At 38.4% G+C, this 25,815-nt stretch overlaps 1 protein-coding gene across 1 annotated transcript in view; it reads left to right on the top strand.

Moving 5' to 3' along the window:
• The window catches only part of TFCP2 (transcription factor CP2), a 46,600-nt gene that overhangs the window by 19,250 nt on the left and 1,535 nt on the right, over positions 1-25,815 (top strand). The window contains 12 exon segments of the mRNA XM_030322612.1: positions 8,716-8,867; positions 9,435-9,511; positions 11,774-11,879; positions 15,456-15,562; positions 16,768-16,920; positions 17,761-17,871; positions 18,224-18,312; positions 20,427-20,475; positions 20,903-20,996; positions 21,868-21,958; positions 23,479-23,597; positions 24,031-24,173. Of these exon segments, the coding sequence (XP_030178472.1) occupies positions 8,716-8,867; positions 9,435-9,511; positions 11,774-11,879; positions 15,456-15,562; positions 16,768-16,920; positions 17,761-17,871; positions 18,224-18,312; positions 20,427-20,475; positions 20,903-20,996; positions 21,868-21,958; positions 23,479-23,597; positions 24,031-24,173 (1,291 nt within the window).

Genomic DNA, 25,815 nt, shown 5'->3' with positions numbered 1-25,815 from the left:
TTATTTATTTATTTTTTTTTTTAATTTTTGTTAATGTTTATTTATTTCTGAGAGAGAGAGAGAGACAGAGTGCGAGCAGGGGAGGGTCAGAGAGAGAGGGAGACACGAATCCGAAGCAGGCTCCAGTCTCTGAACTGTCAGCACAGAGCCCGACGCGGGGCTCGAACCCACCAACCGTGAGATCATGACCTGAGCCGAAGTCAGATGCTTAACTGACTGAGCCACTCAGGCGCCCCAAGTTTATTTATTTTTGAGAGAGTGTGAATAGAGAGGGACACAGAGAGAGGGAAAATCGTAAGCAGGAACCTCACAGTAGTGCACAGAGCCTGATGCAGGGCTCAAACCTGGGAAACCATGAGATCATGACCTCAGCTGAAATCAGGATTCAGACGCTTAATCAACTGAGCCACCCAGGTGCCCCTTAAATTTATGTTTTTAAAAAATTTTTATTTAAAAGAAGAGAGAGGGAGAGACAGAATCTAAAGCAGCTCCAGGCTCTGGGCTGACAGCCCAACACGGGGCTCGAACCCAGGAACCGTGAGATCTTGACTTGAGCTGAAGTAGGTGGCTTAACTGAGCCACCCAGGGGCACCAAATTTACATTTTTAAAGGTTACTCTGGCTGCGCATTGGCTGATATTGATAAAAAGATGGTTATTGTCCCTGAGAAGGGTTGAAGTTTCATAGGTATCTTCTGCTCTGCATATTCTTAGAAATGCAGATTACTTCCCTCTGTCTACCTACTGTAAAAGAAAGGGAGCAAATAACAGTTCTGCTCTGATTACATCATCAGCCTAATTTGCAATATCTCCAGGGAATGTGTTGGCCATTTTAGAAGACTAGACTTTCATCAAAGGTATGGTTTGAAGGAGGAGCAATTTTCATAAGGCTTACCACTGGGGTGCACAAAGGGAAGAGAGATCGCTAAGGCCTTTTTACCATTTCATAGGACTAATGTTCTGGTACTTTTAGGATTTTCCCAAAAGTCATTAGCAATTAAAGCCTTTAAAAAAAAAAAATCTATGCTTGTATTTCACTGCAGCGAGGAATGGGGGACCAAGGAGATTTGGGGGCTTTGCAGATAGGCTTGGTAGTGGGGATGAAATGAGCAAAGCAGAAGAACACCAACAGATAGGTGGTGAGTTATGCTTGTCTGCGAAGAGGGAAGGAAGCTGAACTACATCGAGAAGGTAAGGGAAGGGGAAGGGAAAGAAATGTTTCCTTTTCTGTTTCCTTTCCTTTTCCTTTTCCTTTCTTTTTCCTTTTCCCTTTTCCCTGTTCCCTTTAGCTTCCTTTTCCCTCTTCTCCGGTCCCCCACGTGTCCTTTTCCTCCCTGGTGGGCAACGAAATGGTCTCTTTTTTTACCTGAAAAGAAGATTTGAGGCTCAGCACCATATAAGGGTCTATGTATGGTTTCCCTTAGTCGCAGGAAGACAGAACAATCTTGTTTTCCCCTTAAGGTCATACTCTGATGGTAGATAATCAGATTTTGAATACTGAAATGGGGGGGTTCCACTTCCTTTATCAAAATTGTCAGATTCCTGGAATATATAACACACGAATATTGTTGCAGTTTGCCATTTATCACCTAAAGGGGAAGAGTCAGTAATTTCAAATTTAATAAAAGAGCCTGATACTAATGATGCCACAGGTGATATTTTCAATTAGCAGTGTTTTAATGAGATTTATAGGCTGGTCAGAGCTAATCCTGTAATGTAGGAAAAAAAAAAAAACAGAAAGCAGGCCTATATCTGGCAAATCTCCTGAGGTAGGGCTTTGCTGATTCATATTTCTTTGATTAAACTTTTAATATCTTGCAAGTTTTCTGGAAGTAAATTTGTATCTGAAATGGGTCAGATACTTTTCAGCTTCGAAAAGAAATAAGGCTTGCAGACAGGTTTGAAGTGAGAAGTTTTTATTGACCTTCTAAGCTAAGGAAAAATAAAAAGTGCATTGCTTATAGCAGTAAATAAATAGTAGTTGACAAATAATTCAACAGAGTAGAATGAGGAAGATCCAGAGACTGGGGTAGAGGGAGAGGAATTAGCTTCATTTTTGGGTAAACTTTGAGTATGTAATGAATGACAACTATTCAAACTGCTGGTCTCTCATAACTGTGTGGAAGAAATAGAATGGTTTATGTCTAGAAGTACTTCTTAAAGTGCTTAAAGAGCATTAAGCCCAGTATTGAGATCTTGAAAAAAGTTCCATAAATACTTTCTGACAAGAAAGACTTGTCAGATGACCAATATCTCTGTCAGGGGCATCATCAGCATAAAATCCAGATACGGTGTTTTTATCTACTGCTCACTTGTCATTTTGATGTCCTACTCACTGGACAGTCTGCATTCCAGGTTTGCAGCTGGAAAGGAGTAGTGCAGTTAAGATACTCAGGTCAGAGTTCTGTAAAACACCTGCTAGAGATATATTAAGCCTTTTTGAGTTGTATCATTTTTGCTCTGTATTCTATAATGATTCATTTATGCTTACTTGAGTATCTGTAATACTGTAAGGACAATGAACTGGAAATAAGAAAACAAATAGGTATTTGTAGAATAATGTAGTATGATTTGTTGCTGTTCACAGATAGGAATTTAGACAATGATGCTATACTTTTAAGGGGGACCTTATCTGTACTTGATCATTGTTCTATCCCTGCCACCTAAAATAGGGCCCAGAAGATAGTAGGTGCTCAAAGACTATTTGCTGAATAAATGGGGGGAAAAAAAAAAGGAAAGAGATTTACTGATTCAATGTCAAGCTGAGTGTTTTCCCTCTAGTAGTGGTGATAGATATGCATAGATTGAAGAAACTCCCTTTCCATTAGAGGTAGTGTTTCAAGATGGCTCATTGAGGACCTCTGGAAAATCAGATTTTGGTATAGGGAGGTGGTCATCTTCGATGACATGGAGATCATACCCATTATGTTGGCTTATTAAGACATGGAACTAAGTAATTAAGCTCACGATCTGCCCCCCTTCTGATTTAATTGGCACAGGATATGGCCCAGAAAGGAGTTTTAACCACCACCCCACCATCAATTGTTAATATGCACCCAAGGTTAACAGCACTGATCTTTATATGCCTTCCATACGGATTTGACTCTAATTTAGTAATGCAGTCTACAAGTTACAGCAGAAGATTACTTGAAAACTGTTTTATTTCCAGATATTTTCTGACTTAAGAAAGCAGGATTTGGATCGCAGTTTTTAAGACAGTCTTCAGTGTGAATATGCTGGCTGTTATATTTTGCAGCATTCTTTGTTCCTTTGCAATGGAGAGTTATGTGCTGTATGAATTTAAAAATGAGAGAGCCAAAAGGGAGCTAATAATGAGTTGAGGAAGTACTGTCTGTGTTTACTCTCTGTGTAAGTGTCTGTATTTCTTTGTCTATTAAAGTAGATAATATTCCCTATTCTTGAGTAGCTGACTGACAGTCTGATCTGGAAGACTTGTCTTTTATTGTGTTGTTTTTTGAATACTAATAAAGGGATTGTAAATAAACTTGGTTTAATTTAGTGCAAAGTTTTAAGGGAAAGAGGAGCAGTGTTCTTCAAACTGCAGGTTGTGGTCAACGTTTTCAAAAATGAAGTGCTATAGAAAATACCAAAATTAATAAGTATTGTTTTATGAAACTTATTTCAGTTCTGGGGACACATCCACTGAGTCTTAATATAAAAACGACTTACTTAGGGGGGCCTGGGTGACTCAGTCAGTTAAGCATCTGATTCTCGATTTGGCTTAGGTCATGGTCTCATGGTGCATTGGATCGAGCCCTGCATCAGGCTCCACACTGACAGTATGGAGCCTGCTTGGAATTCTCTCTCCCTCTCTCTCTACCTCTCCCCTGCTTGTGCTCTCTCTCTCTCTCAAAATAAATAAATAAACTTAAAATTTTTTTTTTTCAAAAAAGTACTTAACGTAAATGGTATTCAGAAAAATTTGAGGGGCGCCTGGGTGGCGCAGTTGGTTAAGCGTCCGACTTCAGCCAGGTCACGATCTCGCGGTCCGTGAGTTCGAGCCCCGCGTCGGGCTCTGGGCTGATGGCTCAGAGCCTGGAGCCTGTTTCCGATTCTGTGTCTCCCTCTCTCTTTGCCCCTCCCCCGTTCATGCTGTGTCTCTCTCTGTCCCAAAAATAAATAAACGTTGAAAAAAAAAAGTTTAAAAAAAAAATTTGAAAGCCATAGGACAAGAGCATGTGAAAAGATGGAGGAAAAGAGGTGGTTGTCCTATCATTCTCTTAATGGGGCCAGAGTCTTTTCTCTCTTTATCTCTCCCACTTTCTTTTGTTTTGTTTTGTTTTGTTTCTTACCCACCTGCTTATTCTTTGGATCTGACCATATTGTTTAAATTCTTTACTGCTGTTTCTTTACCAGAAAGAATGAAAATAAGTGTGTTTTGTTGGCAGTGTAGTTTTTATAGCATTAATTTGTTTTATTTATTTATTTCTTATTTAGATCTTTAAAATTTGAGTATAGCTGACATATACAGTATTACATTAGTTTCAGGTGTACAACACAATAATTCACCTTCTCTATACGTAAGCTGTGCTCACCACAAGTGTAGCTGCCATCTGTCACCATGCAATGCACACAGTATCATCAGCTGTGTTCCCTGTGCTGTGCCTTTTATTCCTGTGACTTACTCATTCTATAACTGGAAGCTTGTGTCTCCTATTCCCTTTTATTCATTTTGCCTTTCCCCTCACTCCCTTCCCTCTGGCAACCATCAGTTTGTTCTCTATAGGTCTGCTTTTTGTTTGTTTATTCATTTGTTTTTTAGATTCCAGACAGAAGTGAAATCATAATGGTATTTGTCTTTCTCAATCTGACTTATTTCATTTAGCATAATAGCTTCCAGATCCATCCGTGTTGTCACAAATGGGAAGATCGCATCCTTTTTTGTGACTTCCCTTGATGCTATGGACAACCTGTCTACTTGCCTCTCTTCCTCAAGGAGAGCTCATTAAACCTTTCCCGCTTTCTTCAGTAGGCTGTCTCTAGAAGAAGGCATTCAGCAGCTAGTAGGCCTGAGGGGGAAGGTTAAGTAAACCGTAGCTGTGAATTTAGTACAGACCATTCAGAGGCTGCCTTATCTGGAAAGAGTAGTTTATGCCTCAGAAGACCGTGAAGCAGCTCTTCATGGAATCCCGGTTACATATAGGCAAGATCACTTCTAATCGTGCTTCTGTTCCTGTGTTGCTTCCACTCAGATGCTTTCTGCTATGTTTTCACTCTCAGGTGTGAATTTCCACTTAGTGATGCACGTATTTAACATACACTCAAGTTATCTTTTTAGCAGTGAGATTTCTGTATCCTTACATTTGATCACAGGGTGAGATGTCAAACTCTAAAATGATCGCAATAAGGGGCGCCTGGGTGGCTCAGTTGGTTAAGCGGCCGACTTCAGCTCAGGCCATGATCTCTCAGTCTGTGAGTTCGAGCCCCACATGCTAACAACTCAGAGCCTGGAGGCTGCTTCCAATTCTGTGTCTCCCTCTCTCTCTGACCCTCCCCTGCTTGCTCTCTTTCTCTCTGTCTCTCCCTCAAAAATAATAAACATTAAAAAAATAAAATGATCGCAGTGTACTAGTGCTGAATATTCCGGAAAATGCAAACAAAAATGTAAATCACAGCAACAAATATTTACTAAGAACAGAAAACAGAAGTTGCTCCTTCAAACAGCTTATGTTTCATTGGAATGAATTAAATATATGCAGCAGGAGCACCTGGCTGGCTCAGTTGGTGGAACAAAGGACTCTTGATTTCTGGGTCATGAATTCAAGTCCCACATTAGGTGTAGAGATTACTTAACAAAAAAAAATCTTTTGAAAAATAAAATAAAATCTTAAAAAAAATAAATACATGAAGCAATCAGATAAAATAATAAAATGCTAAATTATACATTGGTACCAACTACTTAAGACTCCACCAGAGTGGGTTTCCCTAATCCATGCTCCATTTACCCCTGAGACAGAGGAGCAGACTTTTGTATTTCCAAATCTGTTACGATTTCTTACTTAATCCATCACTGTTTTGCTATAAACAGGGGCCTAGAACTGTGTTTGCCAATGACCTTTAGCCTCCACCTCTGGGAACGTGAAATCAAATGGTATTTTTGATCTACAGCAGAGTAAAAGAAATGCAGTATTGCAAGAACATGAATAGTTCAAATATGTTTGAGGTTTTGGGATCTTAAAAGCTCTGATGAGAAAATATAGCTTTGTGTATTTGGTTTGGCTGTTTTGAGTTATTTAATTTTAAAGGTAGCTTGTAGAATCCGTTTTAAAATTTAAGCATCAAATGACAGTCCTTTGCTTAGTCATGAGGGATTAGGTGTAAAGCCACATTATATTGAGATGACTAGGGACTATTGCTATATATTAACTTTGCTAGGCAGTAACATTGAGAAGAAAAAAAATACCCTACATTCCTAAAGGTTGAGCTGTTGCTATGTTGCAAAATCCGATTTGCCTTGATTCCTGATAATCTTCACTAATCTTTCAAAGAATCATCAGAGGTGATGTTTTTGAGAATGATATGTATTGGGAATGGTATGGTAATAAAGTCTCCCAAAGACTACCATCATGTTTCTGAAGTTTTGTAGTGTTTTGCTTTATGTTCTGTACTGTTTGTGGTGGGAGCATTGGTAACTTCCTGACTGTAGAAGTGGAGGAACTGGCATGGAATACTTTTCTAGAAAACCCATGCTTCTACAGTTTTAAGTAGTCTCAAGGGATCGGTAGTATGTTTACCTGACAAATTAATACAGACAGAAAGAGGGAGTCCTTGCCTTCTCCACTCAACCCCATGCATTTGAGCACAGCACACACACCTCCAGACCTAAGGGGATGAAAGCACGTTTTGTTTTTCTAGCCTTTGAGATACTTCTTAGCAACAAGAAACTTGTGTTCCATAAAAGCTGGTTTGCGTCCCGAGTGCCTGGATTCAACTAATAACACGTAACCTTGCTGTTTAGACATCAGCAGAAAAGAGAAATTTCTTTTACTCTTCCCTTCCCCCTGCTTGTTTTGTTTGTTAGCATTAATACCATTAAATTTTTATTACTCCTGTGTGGATTATTAGGACAATAATCAGAGCATTTTCTGCTTGTTTTGCTTTCCAATGAGAATTTGTAATGTTGTCTCTAAGATTTACCTGAGTTCAGCCATTTTTCTGTCAATGGTGGTTTTTGCCTGAATGTAACGATTCTGTAATGTTTGGGGAGGATGTTTGTACACTGCTGAGGGTACATTTAAAGAATTTTCATGTTGCCCACACACTTAACATTGTGTAGAACATTTTTATCTCCCCGGAAAGTTCTCTTGTATGTCTTCCAAGCAATCTCTGCCCTGCCAGGAAACCACTGTTCTCCTTGGTTTTGCCTGTTTTAGAACACCATATAAATGGAATCATACATTATATATTCTTTTTGTGTAGCTTCTTTTGTTCAGTATCGTGTCTGCGAGATTCATCCATGTTGTTGCATTCCTTTGTTTTGCTGAGTAGTATTCTACTGTATGGAATACGCCACAGTTTGTGCATCCGTTTCTCTTAATTATAAACATTTGGATTCTTTCCCATTTTTGCTTTTGTGCTATGAGCATTTATGTACAAGCTTTACATGGACTTATATTTTCATTTCTCTTGGATAAATACCTATGAATAGAATTGCTGGATCAAAGGGCAGATAGATGTTTACTTTTATAAGAAATGGTCAAACCTTTTTCCAAAGTGGTTGTGCTATTTTACACTCCTGCTGGCAAAGAATAAGAGTTCTGGTTGTTCCACATCCTTGCCAACATTTGGGTTGTCATTCTTTTTAATTTTAGCTGTTCTGGTGATTACATGTACAAATTCTTTAAAGTAAAATAAAATACATTTAATTTTGTGGCATGTCTTGAGATAATTGGAAACACTTTTTAATTTGGTACATCTATTAAGATTCTTTTAAAGTTTGGAGCGAATGTTGATCATAACAGTCGGTCTCCAGGATAGGGCCCAGGATGTTCTTTCCCACTAATCCATGGCTAGAGTTTATGAGGGAAGATTACTGTTAATCCTTTACATCAATTTTAGCCCCTTATGGATTCCAAAATACTTTCTTACATATTTACTCTAGAGAGCAGATGTGGTTCCCATTTTATAGATGAAGGAGCGAAGACTAGAGAGCTTGTCTAAGATTTGCGTAAGGCTTTTAGGAACTGAAACACAGCACTTCTAGTTAGCTGTATTCCACAGAATGTAAGCTGACCTTGAAATATACACTGGTCATTGATTTGTCCTTTTCAAGTGGCTTCTAGGAATTCTGAGTCTTGTTTTAGTCCTTAGAGTATATCAGCTGGTTATAAAGATAACTGTAGTTGGTGCCTTTCTAAGAACAAACACATTACTGAGCATCCTAAATTGACATTTTGGAACTCTGCATATAATTTTCAGAGCCCTTTTAGGAACCCCTGTCTAGATGGTCTTAGCAGTGAATATCTATCTGTCATTGCCCACATTGTTGTGGTGAGGGGACTATCACAGCAGGTAATCTGAACTGAGTGGTTGGGAAGAAACTTCATCAAAATGAATAATGTTTTTTTTTTGTTTTTTTTTTTTAAAGTGAATAATGTTTATAGTTTTCCAAAGCAAATTGCAGTTGAATTGTTTCGGCATAAATCCACTCTTGCACTTCTGTCTGATGTTAATGTAAGTTATTTGTTTTATTTCAGTGATGTCCTTGCATTGCCCATTTTTAAGCAAGAAGAGTCAAGTTTGCCCCCTGATAATGAGAATAAAATCCTACCTTTTCAATACGTGCTTTGTGCTGCTACCTCTCCAGCAGTGAAACTCCATGATGAAACCCTGACATATCTCAATCAAGGTTAGATGCTTCCTTATTTGTTAGTAGTATTGAAGATATGCTGGATTGATGATATTTTAGTAGGTATACTTATATGTAAAAAGTACATCTTTCTAGCGTGACCTGTCAGAGTTGAAGCCTTACTTCAGAGATTTTCACTTTAATGTCATGTTTAATGTATATTACTGGCTTCTTTTGTGTACTTGCCCATTTTTAGTTCCTGTCTCCCTCTTTCTTTCTAATCCATGGTCCCTGGACATCCCCATTCATTGGTTACCAACCGAGAAGTATTACCTTACCCAGCTCTGTTTTCCAGTTGCGTGGCCTTGGACAAGTTACTTAAACTCTTTACGTTTCAATTCCTGTATCTGTAAAAATGGGATTGATAATAGTTTTGAGAATTGTATCAGTTAATTGTATAATGTATGAAAACACTTAGCACTGTGCCTAGCACATAGTAAAGGATTATAGTTTTGTTAATAATACTAATAATATTATACTCTTGCATATTCAGCTGGATTTTATTCTTTGTGCATCTTGCAAAGTTAATTTATGATTAATATAATATGTAGTTACTTTTTCTTCTAGGACAGTCTTATGAAATTCGTATGCTAGACAATAGGAAACTTGGAGAACTTCCAGAAATTAATGGCAAGTTGGTGAAGGTAAAGGAAAATGAGTAAATCATTTCTCTGCGCAGTATTCTTTTACTGACCCTTTTTGGGTAATATTCTTTTGCTTCCATTAAGGGCTTGGTGGTATCTCTTACCCACTACAATTTGCTGGCAGAGTGGGAAGCTGTAATTCCTTTGGCGTGAGAGTGAGCCCCCTTATTCACTTAGATTTTTCACAGCTGCGGAAACAGAAGGCTTACTACTCCATGTCAAAGTAGTCTCCTGGCTCAGTGAAGTTGTTTTGGGTGGAATAGAGTAACCTCCTTGAAATTTTTAGAAAAGCTCCAGTGTCTCTTTGGATACTTGGTCTAGTAACAAGAAAAACAGAAACTGCTGTTAATGAATAGCAGTTATTTTAGTCTAGACTTCGAGCAATGAATTCACAGCACATTTGAGACTGAAGAGTTTGGTCAGCCGCTGTGAAAGTTGGTGGGGGGATATAAATAAGCACCTCCACAAAGCCAGAGTAACAAAAGGGAAGTTGATTGATACAGCCCCTGCTTACCCTCAGTGTCATGTGGTGGGTTAGCAAGGAGGGAGCTTGGTGAGTTTTTCATATACATCTGAAGACCTGAGCTGGATATTACATGGTAAGAGTAGAAACTTGTAGAAATGCTTCTAATAGGAATCCTTTATACCCAGTCCATCAGGACTGATGTTTAAGCCAAGTATTAAATATGGTACTAGTAACTATGAAGATTATATCTGAGCACTTATAAAATTTACCCCAAAGTAGAATTTGGCATGGTATGATGGGTTTTAGGGTGAAACAGATTTTTTTTTTTTAATTTATTTTTGAGAGAGAGAGTGAGAGCACAGGGGAGGGGCAGAGAGAGAGAGAGAGAGAGAGAGACAGAGACAGAGACAGAGAATCCCCAGCAAGCTTTGTGCTGCCAGCACAGAGCCCGACCATGGGGCTCGAACCTATAAGCCGTGGGATCATGACCTGAGCCAAAAGCAAGAGTCATGCTTTAACTGACCCAGCCACCCAGGCACCCATAGGGTGAAACAGGTCTTAGGAAAAATAATTTTAGGTTATATCTAGAAAACTAACTGGAGGTAACTTCTGCTAGTTTTCTTTTGTCAGCACTGATTTTTATTTTTATTTATTTTTTTCAAATTTTTATTTAAATTCTAGTTAGTTACCATATAGTGTAATATTGGTTTCAGGAGTAGAATTTAGTGATTTATCACTTACATATTGTACCCAGCGCTCATCACAAGTGCCTGCCGTAATACCTATCACTCATTTAGCCCATCCCCCACCCACCTCCCTCCACCAACCCTCAGAGTTTGTTCTCTTTCTTTGTTTCATGTTTAAATCCTTTTTTTTTTTTAATTTTTAATTTTTTTTAAATTTACGTCCAAATTAGCATATGGTGCAACAATGATTTCAGGAGTAGATTCCTTAGTGTCCCTTACTCTTTAGTCCATCCCCCCTCCCACAACCCCTCCAGTAACCCTCAGTTTGTTCTCCATATTTATGAATCTCTTCTGTTTTTGTCCCCCTCCCTGTTTTTATATTATTTTTGTTTCCCTTCCCTTACGTTCATCTGTATTGTCTCTTAAAGTCCTCATATGAGTGAAGTCATATGATTTTTGTCTTTCTCTGACTAATTTCACTTAGCATAATACCCTCCAGTTCCATCCATGTAGTTGCAAATGGCAAGATTTCATTCTTTTTGATTGCTGAGTAATACTCCATTACACACACACACACACACACACACACACACACACACAGAGCACATCTTTATCCATTCATCTATCGATGGACATTTGGGCTCTTTCCATACTTTGGCTATCGTCGATAGTGCTGCTATAAACATTGGGGTGCACGTGCACCTTTGAAACAGCACACCTGTATCCCTTGGATAAATGCCTAGTAGTGCAATTGCTGGGTCGTAGGGTAGTTCTGTTTTTAGTTTTTTGAGGAACCCCCATACTGTTTTCCAGAGCGGCTGCACCAGCTTGCATTCTCAAGTTTGTTCTCTATCTTTAAGAGTCTCTTATGGTTTGCTTCCCTCCTTTTTTTTCCCTTTCCCATATGTTCGTCTGTTTTGTTTCTTAAATTCTACATACAAGTAAAATCATATGGTATTTTGTCTTTCTCTGACTGACTTGTTTCGCTTAGCATGATATACTCTAGCTCCATCCACGTTGTTGCACATGGCAAGATTTCATTGTTTTTGACAGGTCAGCACTGACTTTTAAAGGATCCTATTATCATTTGATTGTGTTGCTCCCTTTTAGAGTATATTCCGTGTAGTGTTCCATGACAGACGACTACAATACACTGAACATCAGCAGCTGGAAGGCTGGAGGTGGAACCGACCTGGAGATAGAATTCTTGACATTGGTGAGTTAAGGGAATCTTTTGCCCAGGAAATGCTTATAAGTATGGTCTAAGAATCGGTTTTCTTTACTTCATGTTTACCTTGATTCAGAATGCTTCAGGGGCTCAATTAGCAAAAACCCCGAAGGGGTTACTGACCATAAGCATAAAAAATTACTGGGATAATACCAAAATTGAAGTTGGAACACTTCAGTTCGGTAACAATTATATCCAGTACTTTAGGGTTTGTTTTTGTGTTTTTAATGTAGTTATGGTAAAATATATAGAACATAAAAGTATTTCAAAACATTTTAAAGTAAATAATTCAGTGCCCATTCACATTGTGCAGCCCTCACTGCATCCATCTCCAGAACTTTTTTCATCTTGCAAAACTGAAACTCTGTAACCATTCAACAGTAGCTCCCCATCCCCTTTTCTCCCCAGCCCCTGGCAACTACCATTCTACTTTTTGTTTGAATGAATTTGACTACTCTAAGTGCCTCATATAGAAATCATCCAGTATTTGTCTCTTTGTGATTGGCTTGGTTCACTTAACATAATCCTCAGGGTTCATCCACATAGTGGTATGCATCAGAATTTTCCTCCTTTTTAAGGCTGAATACTATTCCATTGTGTATAAATACCACATTTTGTTTATCCATTCATCCTTTAGTAGACACTTGGGCTGATTCTACCTTTTGGTGATTGTGAATAATGCAACTTATGACCATGGCTATACAGATATTTCAGTCTGCTTTCAGTTCTTTTGGGTATAAGCCCAGAGACGGAATTGCTAGATCATATGTGATAATTCTATTTTTAATTATTTTGAGGAACCACCGTACTGTTTCCATAGCAGCTGCACGTTTTACATTCCCGTCAGAAGTGAACAAGGGTTCTAATTATTCTACCTCCTCACCAACATGTGCTATTTTCCTTTTTTAATTTTGTTTTATTTTTTTAAAAATTTGAAAATGTTTATTTATTTTTAATAATTTTTTTTAACGTTTATTTATTTTTGAGAGAGAGAGAACAAGCAGGGGAGGGGCAGAGAGAGGGAGACACAAGCTGAATCAGGCTCCAGGCTCTGAGCTGTCAGCACAGAGCCCAATACAGAGCTCAAACCCACAAACCGTGAGATCATGACCTGAGCTGAAGTCGAATGCTCAGTCAACTGAGCCACTGAGGCGGCCAGATGTTTTATTTATTTTTGAGAGGGAGAGAGACAGAATGCAAGTGGGGGAGGGACAGAGAGGGAGACAAAATCCAAAGGAGGCTCCAGGCTCTGAGCTGTCATCATAGAGCCTGACGCAGGGCTTGAACTCCCAAACTGCAAGATCATGACCTGAGCTGAAGTCAGAGGCTCAACTGACTGAGCCACACAGGTACCCCTATTTTCCTTTTTTTAAATAGTAGCCATCCTAATGGATGTGAATTGGTATCTCATTATGGTTTTGATTTACATTTCTGTAATGATTAGTGATGTTGGCATCTTTTCATATGCTTATTGGCTATATATGTATCTTCTGTGAAGAAATGTATATTCAGGTCCTTTCCTTGTTTTTGAATCTGGTTGTTTTGTGCCTGTTGGTTGTTGAGTTGTAGGAGTTCTTTATATATTCTGGATATTAACCCCCTATCAGATACATGCTTTGCAATATTTTCTTCCATTCTGTGTGGATTGTCTTTTCACTGCGTTGATAATGTCCTTTGATGTATAAAAGTTTAAATTTTGATGTAGTCCAGTTTATGTATTTAATCTTATTGCCTTGCCTGTGCTTTTGGTGTCACATCTAAGAAATTGTTGCAAAACCCAATGAAGCTTTTCCTGATATGTTTTATAGTTTTAGGTCTTACATTTAGGTGTTTGATACATTTTTCAGTACATTTTTGTATATGGTATAAAGTAAGAGTTCATCTTCATTCCTTGTATGTGGATATTCCGTTTTCCCAAAACCACTTATTGAAACAACTATTCTTTCCCCACTGATTGGTCTTGGCACCTTTGTCCAACGTCATTTGACCACATATGTGAGGATTCACTTCTGGGCTCTCTCTTGTATTCCATTTGTCCGTGTCTCCACCTTTATGCCAGTACCACACTGGCATAACTTTGATAACTGCAACTTTGTAGTAAGTTTTGAAATCTAGAAATGTGAGACCTCCAACTTTATTTTTCAAAATTGTTTTGGCTATTCAGGGTCTGATATTTTGAGTGTATGTAAAAGGGTTCCCCAAATGCTGCAAGTTCTTTTTTTTTACTAATACTTGAGAGCCAGATAGTGTTTGTTTTACCTACAGTAAGAGACCTGGGATTAGAATCTATGTCTCTTGATTTGTAGTTTATATTTTTGCCCCTACTACTACAGAGTAGAATGTTTCTCTTGTTTTTTTTGTTTTTTTTTTTTTGAATTTTTAATGTTTATTTATTTTTGAGGGAACAGGGAGGGAAGGGGGGGAGAGGGAGACACAGAATCGGAAGCAAGCTCCAGGTTCTGAACTGTCAGCACAGAGCCCGACCCATGCGGGGCTTGAAATCAGGAGCCGCAAGATCATGACCTGAGCTGAAGTTGGACATTTAACCAGCTGAGCCACCCATCGCCCCTAGAATTGATTTTTCTTAAATCATTGGGCTTAAGGGAAGTTGTTTTACAAACATACATGCAGTCTCTTTTCACGAATGTACTTTTAATCCTGCCATCTGTGTCTTTGATCTCCTACTGGTCTTATCTCCTACTGGGAAACATAATTGTTAAGCAAATCTAAGTACCTACTAGCTTTACCTAAGAAAATACCGATTCTCATACAGACATCCTGATATCCATTTGATAAATTGACCTTAGGATGAATCCAACACAACTAACATTGTGGGACCCACTTAATGCTTTGTTGTTTGAATCGACAGTAAAACAGTAGTATGGTTAGTATTAGTTGTGATAATATCAGCCTGGCTTTATCTCCCCAGTTTGAATATTAATAATTAATAGAATTAATATTAATATTAATATCAGGAAATGATATTTGAGTGAGTATATGCTATGTGGAATGGAAAGCAATTCTGCCGAGGCTCATTCATTTTTGTTTCCCTCTTGAGTATCAGATTTGTTGCTCTGTTACAGGATTATTTGATGACTTCAAGGCCAGCATCGATCTCTGTGTTAAATTTTTCCCATTTCTTTCTGTAATACAATGCTTCTGCCTTTATTCAGACACTCTGCTTTCTTTTTCTGTAGCAGTCTTCTTAGTGTTCTTCTATCAGTAACACTAATCTTAAAACTGTAAGTGAAGCAGATTATATTACAATTTTAGAACTAGTGTGTAGACTAAATCTATCTTTAAGTAGAATTTTGGCAGATTAAAAGGAAACTGCGTTTAAATTGTCTTATTTAAAAAACCTTTCAAAGTGGAAAAAAGATACTCAGAAGGAAAGTACTTAGGTCCATTTTAGCTCTAATCAAACCCTTTTCATTGGCAAAAAGAGTTTTAGGATGTGATACATAAAAATCTTGGTAACGAGGACCAATAATAAAACAATGGTACTTTCTTATTTAAACCCAGTAGCCCTCAGAATTGTTCAATGATTACCATTTTGTTTCTCAGATATCCCAATGTCTGTGGGTATAATCGATCCTAGGGCCAATCCAACCCAACTGAATACAGTGGAGTTCCTGTGGGACCCGGCAAAGAGGACATCTGTGTTTATTCAGGTAGGGCCTTGCAGATGGCCTTCCGGTGATGAAGAGCATTCTTACTCACAGTTTGTTTCTTAAAGGATAAAACATGTTGCATTTGAAATTTTTACAGGGTTCCGGCCTGGCTGTCAAGTCCAGACTCCTCAACACTTGCCTGAGAGCGATGAGGAGTGTCTGAATTGCCCTTCTAATTTCCCCGATTTATTTATTTGTATGACAAAAACAAACAAACAAACAAACAAAAACATGCTTGCTAACGGCTGCATAATGTTCTATTCTTTGGATGTACTATAACTTCCTTATTATTTAGCATTTAGGTTGTTCTAAATTTGCCCTATTTTCCATGAAGTTGTTTTGAACATCATTATGCTTAAAATTTGATTTACATATCTGATTATTTCTGTTGAGTAGATTCCTTTAAAATTCTTACTTGTAATAAAGAAAGCTAGGGTTTATGGAGTACGTCCCATTGGTCACTATGTTAAGTAAACAGTTTGTACACATGATCTTATTTAAAACTTTTAGCAGTAATCCTGTGGACTAGGAATAGTCTTTGAGGCTTAGAGAAATTAACAATTTATCTAAGCTAATAAGTGTTCACCACTTATCAGATTCACCAAGGTGTTCACTTTATGCAGTAGCCAAGCAAGCCTTGAAAGCCTTTTTTCCCCACTATTGCCCGTGAGCTTTCATAGTTGGTATTTTCCCAGCATGGATGGTGCCTCTGCTTTCTAACCTCTACCTTAAAGTCTAGAAAACTTTTACTAATAGAAATCATTTCTCTTTTATATTAACTCTGTATTCTCTGAAGCAGTTAATGAATTTAGTTCCTCCAAGTAACTTTTGTTAGCGTTGGATCTGTACATTTACTTTGTTTCATTTGTAAATAAATTTTTTTATTTCCTCCATTAGAATATACATTCTTCAAGATCAAAAAAAGAGTAAAAGTTTTTTCTTGTTTTTTTTTTTTTTTTAAGATTTTATATATATATGCTTTTAAGTAAGCTCTATGCCCAACATGGGACTCAAACTTAGGACCCTGAGAGATCAAGAGTTGCATATTCTCTGACCGAGCCAGCCAGGTGTCCCTAGAGTAGAAGTTTTTTATAGGTGTTCATAGTGTTTTCTAAAGGTTTTGCTCTTAGTAGGAGCTGCAAAAATATTGCTGAGTGTTTTGGCTGGCTAGCGGTACTGAAACCTGGATGTTGTATTCTTTGTAGGTGCACTGCATTAGCACAGAGTTCACTATGAGGAAGCATGGTGGAGAAAAGGGAGTGCCATTCCGAGTACAAATTGATACCTTCAAGGAAAATGAAAACGGGGAATATACTGAGCACTTACACTCAGCCAGCTGCCAGATCAAAGTCTTCAAGGTATTCCTGGGCAACTTGCTGTCCCTTGTATCCTTTTTCCTCCTCTTTCAATTTTAACATTAGTTAACATTAGTAGTTAACATTTCCCAAGTGGGAAAGTCCACTTGTCTGTTTTTCAACAACCGTGAAAACTCAGTCTAAACTGGAGTCCTTGAGGTCATTACTGAGATGTCTGGTAATGGATTTATATGGGGATGGGCATGGGAGAAGGGGAATTTGCAAAGGGAGCTAGAGGCAAAAGCATGGATTTTCACTGAAAACTCTTAAAGTCTGTTGAGATTATAAGCTCTTGTAAAAGCTCACAAAATTATGAAAAGTTGATAGTTTTGGTTACATTGGTATTTGACTTTCTTTTGTTCTTTTGGTCTTTATTTTTATCACACGGATAAATATGTTCTCACTGCAGAAGATGAAGTATTCAGACTGAAGTCCCTCTTTACCACTTTTACCCCGACTCCCCAATCTTTCTCAGGGGTCACCACTGTCCTAATTTAGCATGTATCCTTTTAGTCCCTTCTGTGCTTTATATACACGTGTATTTTCTTTTCTTTGAAGCATAAACAGGATTGCACTAGATGAGTTGTTTTGAGGCTTGCTTTTTTCAGTTAGCTATGTGCTTTAGAGATATTTCCACGTCTATAACTATAGACCGCATATTCTTTTTTAACTGCATCAGACAGTTAGGTTTCCTATTTTCAGACATAGACGCAAGGTTGCATCTTGTGTTTACATTATTGTGCGTACATCCTTGTTTCACATGTGACTATTTAAGCTCTTAGAAATAATATTGTTGGCTCAAAATTCCGTCGATGAGTCAAGACAAAACATTTCTCATTTCAGCCCAAAGGTGCAGACAGAAAGCAAAAAACAGATAGGGAGAAAATGGAGAAACGAACACCTCATGAAAAGGAGAAGTATCAGCCTTCCTATGAGACAACGATACTCACGGAGGTAAAAGGATTTCTTTTGGTGACAATTTCAGTCAATACTTTTTATTCTTAAAAGAAAATCCCCCCATTTCTCAGTGTGTATGTGTATCAAATCATTATGTTTTGCACCTTAAAACTAATACTGTGTTGTATGGCAATTGTATCTCAGTTTTTTAAAAACAAAACGAAATAACCCCCCACAACTTTTTGCCTGGTCAAGATTTAGTTGTCCTGGGTATATTTGCTCTTCATTATGGGGGCCTCTGTGTAGTTAAGACTTACTAATCAAGATATGCTATTCAAGTAATAATGTTTTAGTGGGACACTAGGGTCAAATGTACTTTTTCAGTATTTCAGTTGTTCTTTGTTTTTAGTGTTCTCCATGGCCTGAGATCACATATGTCAATAATTCCCCATCACCTGGCTTCAACAGTTCCCACAGCAGTTTTTCTCTTGGGGAAGGGTAAGTCTGGGAAATGAAAAAGTAGGTTGTGTTTGTCCTAAATATGTCTTCTTTCATTATCTTCTCATATACAAGTTCTTTATAAGTCAGTAAGTCCTATTTGGTCAGTCTCTGATGGATTCATGGATTAACTGAGGTTTGGATTATCTTCAAAAGTGACTGAAAGTCCGTTCTCCTCCTCTTTTTTCTTTCTATTAAAAATAGCATTAAAAAAAAAAGAAAACAGCATTATGGTCAGGTTTTCGTGTTTCAGAGACTGATTTTCTGGGCTTTTCACTTCTTCTGTCACTGCTTATCTTGTGGTTATTTCATTTCCTGCTCATACTTTCCACCAGAGTGGTCATTAGGAATTGAAACATAGTTGTACAACACTAAAATCTGTTTTGTTACTTACTAAGAACGATCCTAATACCTTATTATTATGGATCTTTGATAATTGGGAAAGAAGGTTGAAGAAAGCTAAAATGAAGTTTTAGAATGATCTGTGGGATGCATTTAATCTCTTTTTATTAGTCTTTTAACATCAGAGATCATTCAAAGTTGGTACAGATGCCTATGCCAGTTAAAATAAGTTGTTTTACTAGTCTTAGTATTTAACACATATTCCACATAGGCCACATTGAAATTTGAAATAGGCTACTAAATGTGTGATGTGTTTTGGTTGTAATGTTTGTTTTTGAATTTACGTAGGCTTTGGTTCAGTCTGCATTTATAAGAAATTAAAGTAGCTTCAATATTCGAAATATAACAATTAAGAATAAAAATAAGCAGAAGTTATAGAGAGAATAGATAATTAAGGCCTGGTGATAATTTAATTACTAAGTTTGAATACTGAATTTGAATTTTGCAGTTAAAGCAAAAAAAGAAAAAGAAGAAAGTCTGTTTTGAAAGAAAAATCTCTTACCATCCATATGGAGTACACAGTCTACTTATAGGCAATTTTTTAATGTTTTTTAAGGTTTATTTTTTTTTTTAGTAATCTCCACACCTGATGTGGGGCTTGAACTTATAACCCCAAGATCAAGAATTGCACACTCTACTGGCTCAGCCAGCCACGCGCCTGTAGGCAATTGTAAATATGTGGGATTAAAGAGTTGTGTTTTAAAATTTTCTCTCTTCTCTTTGTCATTACTTTGTTATTAGGCTCAAATTTTTCTCTGATAAAAGGAGTATTAGGGAATAGGGACAGTCCTTGGAGTATAGGAGGTATAGAGAAAAACTGAAAAGTATGGAGATAGCCTGTGGATTGCAAATTAGGCAGCACTCATTTTTGAAGCTGCTTTAAAAATAATGGTTTTGGTTGTCATTATAAAAATATATGGGGGCACCTGGGTGGCTCAGTCAGTTAAGGGTCCGACTCTTGATTTCAGCTCAGTTCATGATCTCACAGTTTGTGAGTTCGAGCCCCGTGTCGGACTCTGCACTGACAGCACAGAGCCTGCTTGGGATTATCTCTCCCTCTCTCTCTGCTCCTTTCCTGTTCGAGCTTGCTCGCACACACGTTCGCTCTCTCGCTGTTTCTCTCTCTCTCTCTCTCAAACAAACAAACAAAAAAAAGTATGGGATCACATTGCATTACATAAAGTTTCTCTGGTATTTTTTTCCTATATATATGTTTGTGTGTATATCTATATATTTATTAAAATAGTAATCTATTGATTGCTGTTATGTTCTGATATTTTTAGTTTCTTATAAACTGCTTATGTTAAATATTCTTTATGCCATAATTTATCTAATGAATCCCAATTGGCTGAAATTTTTATCTTTTTTCAATTTGTCCAATAATAAAAAATGTTGCAATGACAGTTTCTTACCCTCCCCCTGTGATCTTAATGTTAAATTAACAGACGATAGAAGTATTGACTATAGACTAAAACTGCTTTATGAGAGAGCACAGATTCCTTTTAAATCTCTAGCTTGAGGGGCCCCTGGCTGGCTCAGTCAGTAGAGCACTCGACTCTTAATCTCGGGGGTTGTGGGTTCGGGTACAGGTTGGATGTGGAGATTACTTAAAAAAAAAAAAATGTCTAGTTTGAGACTTACTATGAGGGTAAGGAATGAGATGATGAACCCTAGTATGTGTCTCATCCTTTTCATTTTACATGTGTTTTCAGAAACGGTTCACCAAACCACCAGCCAGAGCCACCCCCTCCAGTCACAGATGTAAGTCTAAAGTTAAATGTAAGTGACTTGCAGTGTCTACTAATACTTTGATGACTGTGCGGTTCCACAGAAATGCCCAGCTTTTAAGGAGTACTTTTTATTCATTCATTAAATAGGCATTTATTGAATTTTGACTCTGAATTTTGACAATGCTAGGGAACTGAGATGTGAACAAGTTAATGCAGGAACGCTTGCATTTAAAGAGCTTACAGTCTAGTAAGGAAGACAGGTATGGGATTCCGTGGGCATCTTGCTTGGCTAGAGACAGAAGGCTGATGAGGTATAAACAACTTCCAGGCAAACTAGGCGACCCGTCTGAGTGTGAGTGTGTTTGGCTCTGTGTTACCTAATGATGTAAGAGCTAAATCTATTGAGTTACCAAAAAAACAAAAACAAAAAAAACCTGCTTGCTTTCTTTTCCTTTCAGAACCTCTTGCCAACAACCACACCTCAGGAAGCTCAGCAGTGGTTGCATCGAAATCGTTTTTCTACGTTCACAAGGCTTTTTACAAACTTCTCAGGTTAAATTGATTTGTCCTTTTGTTTTCCCCAGCACAAGATATTCCTTTACATTCTAGGGCTTCCTGGCATCCACGTAAGGGTGTGTTGTGTGCGTGCATGTGCGGGGGTATGTGTGTGTGTGGGGGGGGGGTCTTCGTGCTTTTTTCTGATGAAGTGAATTTCATAGAACCCTTCAGACTTTCTCAGCAGGTGCATCTGTGCTGCGAAATACTTAAGAAAGACTTCTTCGTTTAAACTCACTTCAGTTTAAAAATATTTATTCCATACAGTGCTTTTAAAACTGTATACTCCATACACTTTTATCAAGGGCATTTGTAGATAGTCTGAAATTTCCCCTTTGATATCACCATATTGTATTTTATTTGCATATTCCACTTATTTAGCACCTTCTGTATACCAGGTATGGTAGGGATACACACATGGATAAGGCATACTTTCTGATCATTCATCATCTAGTATCAAAAAAACCCCAAGTCAAAATAAAACCCTGAAAAAAAAATAGTTGTAATGTAGTAGATAAGTGGTACAAAGCAGGGGAAGAGAGTAGTTTCTGGAGTTAGGGAACATGTGTAATGTGTGAGGTAAATCTTGGGAGATGTTGAGGACTCTGCTGGTCGGACAGTGGAAGGATATTTCAGGTAGGAGGAGCAACTTGCTCATTAGACTTCATCAGTGTGATGAAAGCATAGGGTAAAGTGGACCAGTTCATTGGGTGGCAGTTGAGGTGGGAGAGGAAACAGAGGCCAGGTCATGGAGAGGCTTATGTACCATGCAGAAGATTAGGGGCTAGAACATAACAGAGCCCATTTTAATGGTCATTAACAAAGACAGTCTTTGCCTTTTTCACCCATTTTCTTATATTTATTCCAGGGGCAGATTTATTGAAACTAACTAGAGATGATGTGATCCAAATCTGTGGCCCTGCAGATGGAATCAGACTTTTTAATGCATTAAAAGGCCGGTATGTAATTAGTGTTAAAATATCCGTGAGGTTGGATTTCAAATGGATTTGGATTCAGGGACTCTTCACAGTACTCTTTGCACAGCTACCTGCGTCTTGTCAAAACATTCTTTGCGAATGCCAGCTCTGTACCAAATAAGCAAAGATGAAAATATCCTTTCCTACAGTTGATTCAAGGAATGCCCCATGATACCCCATTTTTCCTTTCCAGGTAGTTTTTTCATTCGATAAATATTCATTATCCCTATCGTGAGCCACGTACTATTGTAGGCTCTAGGGATATGTTGGTGAGCAAAACACACAAGGTACCCATTATCATGAGTTCACTTTCTAACAGGGAGAGAGAGAAAAATATAAACAGTATTTTGGATAGTGATAAGTGCTTTGAGGGAAAAGCAAACAAATAAACAAAAACAAGGTTATCACCTGTAGAGCACCCAGAATCTGGTCAGGAAAGACCTCTCTGAAGTGGGGGCACTTAAACTGAATTAGGGGAAGGACGGAAGCTGTGGAATCAGAGGAGGGAAGAACACTCTAGGCAGGAGGAACAACAGGTGCGAAGGCTCAAAGTCTTTTAACTGAAGAAGACGTCATTCTTGGATAGGAAATACTTACGTGTCTGCTTACGAATTTTAATACAGAGTCATTTGTAGTCCCTACACGGAATTTAGAATTTCAAACAGGTAGTGGTATGAATGGAAAAAACATACAGATTAGTGCCACAGAACCAAATCGGTGACTAAATAATGAAACAGATCGTGAAGTATTTTGTTTGGGTACCTCACAAGAACTGTGGAATCAGCTTGGCTGTAATCTTGGAAAATTTTAAAGAGAGAGGAAAAGTTCAGAGGTTGAGGACTTGGAGGAAAAGGAATGGATCTTTTATTTTTTAACATATTACTTAAAGAGCATTTAAACATAGGAAGGAATGAGATGATCGGATCAAGGGGTGATTGAATGCTGTTGTCTAAGAAGTAAGAACAGAAAGGAGGCTTAGGCTACTTAGGAGAAGGTAATGAGGGAAGTGAGATTCTCCAGTTCATTAGCGTGGTGCTTCCAAGGAGAAGGTATATGTTGACCTGGACCCATGAAACAGTGGCTCACACATGTTGAATATTTCTAAACTTTACCTCAAAGGTCATAAATTCAAATGACTACAGAGGCCAGATGTAAATGAGTGACAGTGGGTGTACTGAAGAATGCATGAATCACGCAAGGAGAACAGCTGATTGTTTCCTTTAAGTGTCAGGGTCTCAGATTGCCAGATCCGGTTTTTTAAGAAAAGCCAAATGTCCCGACACACGATGTGGGAACGAATTCATTTAAAATGCACGCGCACGCGCATGCAGACACACGCACATCCCGGTGGGGAGCTAACAAAACAGCAGATGAGCTCCTTTGGCCCGCGGGCTGCCAGTTCTCGGCCCCACTGTATAGCGTTAACATAGATACACAAGCTCTCCCTTAAAATGTGCTTCCCGTGAAAACCGTAAGACTAACAGCCTTGTTTTCCTCCTTAGGATGGTGCGCCCAAGGCTAACCATTTATGTTTGTCAGGAATCCCTGCAGTTGAGGGAGCAGCAGCAGCAGCAGCAGCAGCAGAAGCGTGAGGATGGAGACTCAAATGGGACTTTCTTCGGTAGGTGGTTCTGGACAGGCGAGGACGCCCACGAAGAAAGGGAGGGAGGTGCCTTATGAGCATGTGTGATGGGAATTCCTCAAACAGCAGATGCAGCATTTGCTAGCAGTAATGGTCATCGGTAACGTGTATCGAGTTTCCTCGTATATACCAGGCACTACTCTCGGCCCTTCTACATGCCTTGATTTTTACAACCAGTGTCTCCTCTTTGCGGTAGATTTACTGTCACTGCTAACATTCGGGTGAGGAAAATGAGGCTTAGAGATGTTAAGTAACTCACTCCCGTCACACAGCCAGCCAGTGGCGGAGCCAAGATTTGAACTCAGGCAGTCTGACTCTGAGCCCTTCAGGAAAGCGGGCGTTCCGAGTGAGCAGATTACCTTTAACAGCAGAGAGACCTGTATTGACTGCCATCGCTCTCTCCCTTTTGCAGTGTACCACGCCATCTATCTAGAAGAACTGACCGCTGTTGAACTGACTGAAAAAATCGCTCAGCTTTTCAGCATTTCCCCTCGCCAGATCAGCCAGATCTACAAGCAGGGGCCGACAGGAATCCATGTGCTCATTAGTGATGAGGTAGAGTTTCAGTAGAGCTGAGTCACCAGATGACAGGTTGTCAGGGCACGTGACAGGAGCAAGAGCAATTCTACTGGGGCACAGCGCTCTGTTTTCTAGTCCAGGGCTTTGCAAAATCTTGTGCTTGCTTACTTTCTAAAATAATTTCTAAATACCATGTATCCCCTTGCACATTTTTAGGTTGACTTGAAACTTTCTGCTTTAAGTTTAAATAGTTGCAGAATATGTCATTCCTGGGCATATTATATAAACTTTAAAAATGAAATGGTTGCATCACTATTCTAACTATATTCCATGTGACCTAAATAGAAGTGATTTAATACGAGCACCATCATCTTAAAAAACACATGAATATACTTTTCTTTATCAGAGTTTTATATCATTTCTTGATTGCCTTGAATTCCTATTTCCACTCACTTCCCCCATAGAATCTTATCTTATCATAACCTATTTTTATGCTCAAGCATCCTTTACTAATTATCCTACCATATTTCTTTGAAACAAATCTGTTTCAACAAAAGAATGTTTCAATAAAAATTTAAAAATTATTTCTTCTGAATAAAATTATCACCATAATCATACAATTAACATAAATGTATTATGTTTGAATAAGAATTTATTATTATTATTTTTTAATGTTTATTTCTGAGAGAGAGAGCATGAGCCGGGGAGAGACAGAGAGAGGGAGACACAGAATCCAAAGCAGGCTCCAGGCTCTGAACTGTCAGCACAGAGCCCGATGCAGGGCTCAAACCCATGAACTGCGAGATCATGACCTGAGCCGAAGTCGGACGCTTAACTGATGGAGCCACCCAGGCATCCCTTGATAAGAAATTATTAACCACTAAGAAATATGTATTAGATAAAAATTTGAAACAAGAAAAAAATGTAGAAGTATCTCTGTCAATGAGATGGGTGGGATTGTCTGATTCCCCACCCCCACCCACATTAATTCATGTTTTGTTGAATACTGTCTACTGATTTATAGCATGAAATAGAGTTCACCATCACTTCCATTCTGTTTTATTCTGTAGATATAAGTGCTATGGAATCTGATTCACACAGATTGTCAGACAGGAATGGAAGGAGTTTTTTTATAACAGCATCACTGGATTTTTTTTTTTTTTTAACTACTGAGTTAGGTGCCAAAAATTATATAGTGATGTTACAAAGAATTATTTTGAATCGCCTGTCATTTGACAGTTTGTGATTACGTCAGTCTTCAGTTCTGGTGAAAGGAAAGAATTAGAAACCACGTGACTCCCATAAGAGTTTGTTACCCCATTATTAAAGTTCACATTAACAGTCACACTTTGGCATCCTGGAGATTTTGTACCGTGGGGCAATAGTACATCTTGGTAGGATTCCAGGAGGGTGAAAGTTATGCCTTTATTTTGAAAAATGGGAGAAGGGAGTTTGAGAAGGGAAAGTGGGTAGAGAAAGCTGAAGAGGTGCTCAGGCGGTTTTGGGAAAGAGTACCTGTAGAAGATAAGGACCAGGAAGTCAGTGCTCCCAAATGGGCCTGTCAGGGTCTGTGTACCCCTTGGAACGTCTTGGGGTTAACCCAGGAAAACGCAGACTATAATTTTAAGATCACTGTTTTAGACTGCTTAGCTTTTAAAATGTAAGAACTAAATGGGAG

Source organism: Lynx canadensis, chromosome B4, assembly GCF_007474595.2.
Source record: "Lynx canadensis isolate LIC74 chromosome B4, mLynCan4.pri.v2, whole genome shotgun sequence".
NCBI lineage: Eukaryota > Metazoa > Chordata > Mammalia > Carnivora > Felidae > Lynx > Lynx canadensis.
The sequence above is the reverse complement of the archived record's forward strand: the minus strand, read 5'-3'. Positions and strand labels throughout refer to the sequence as shown.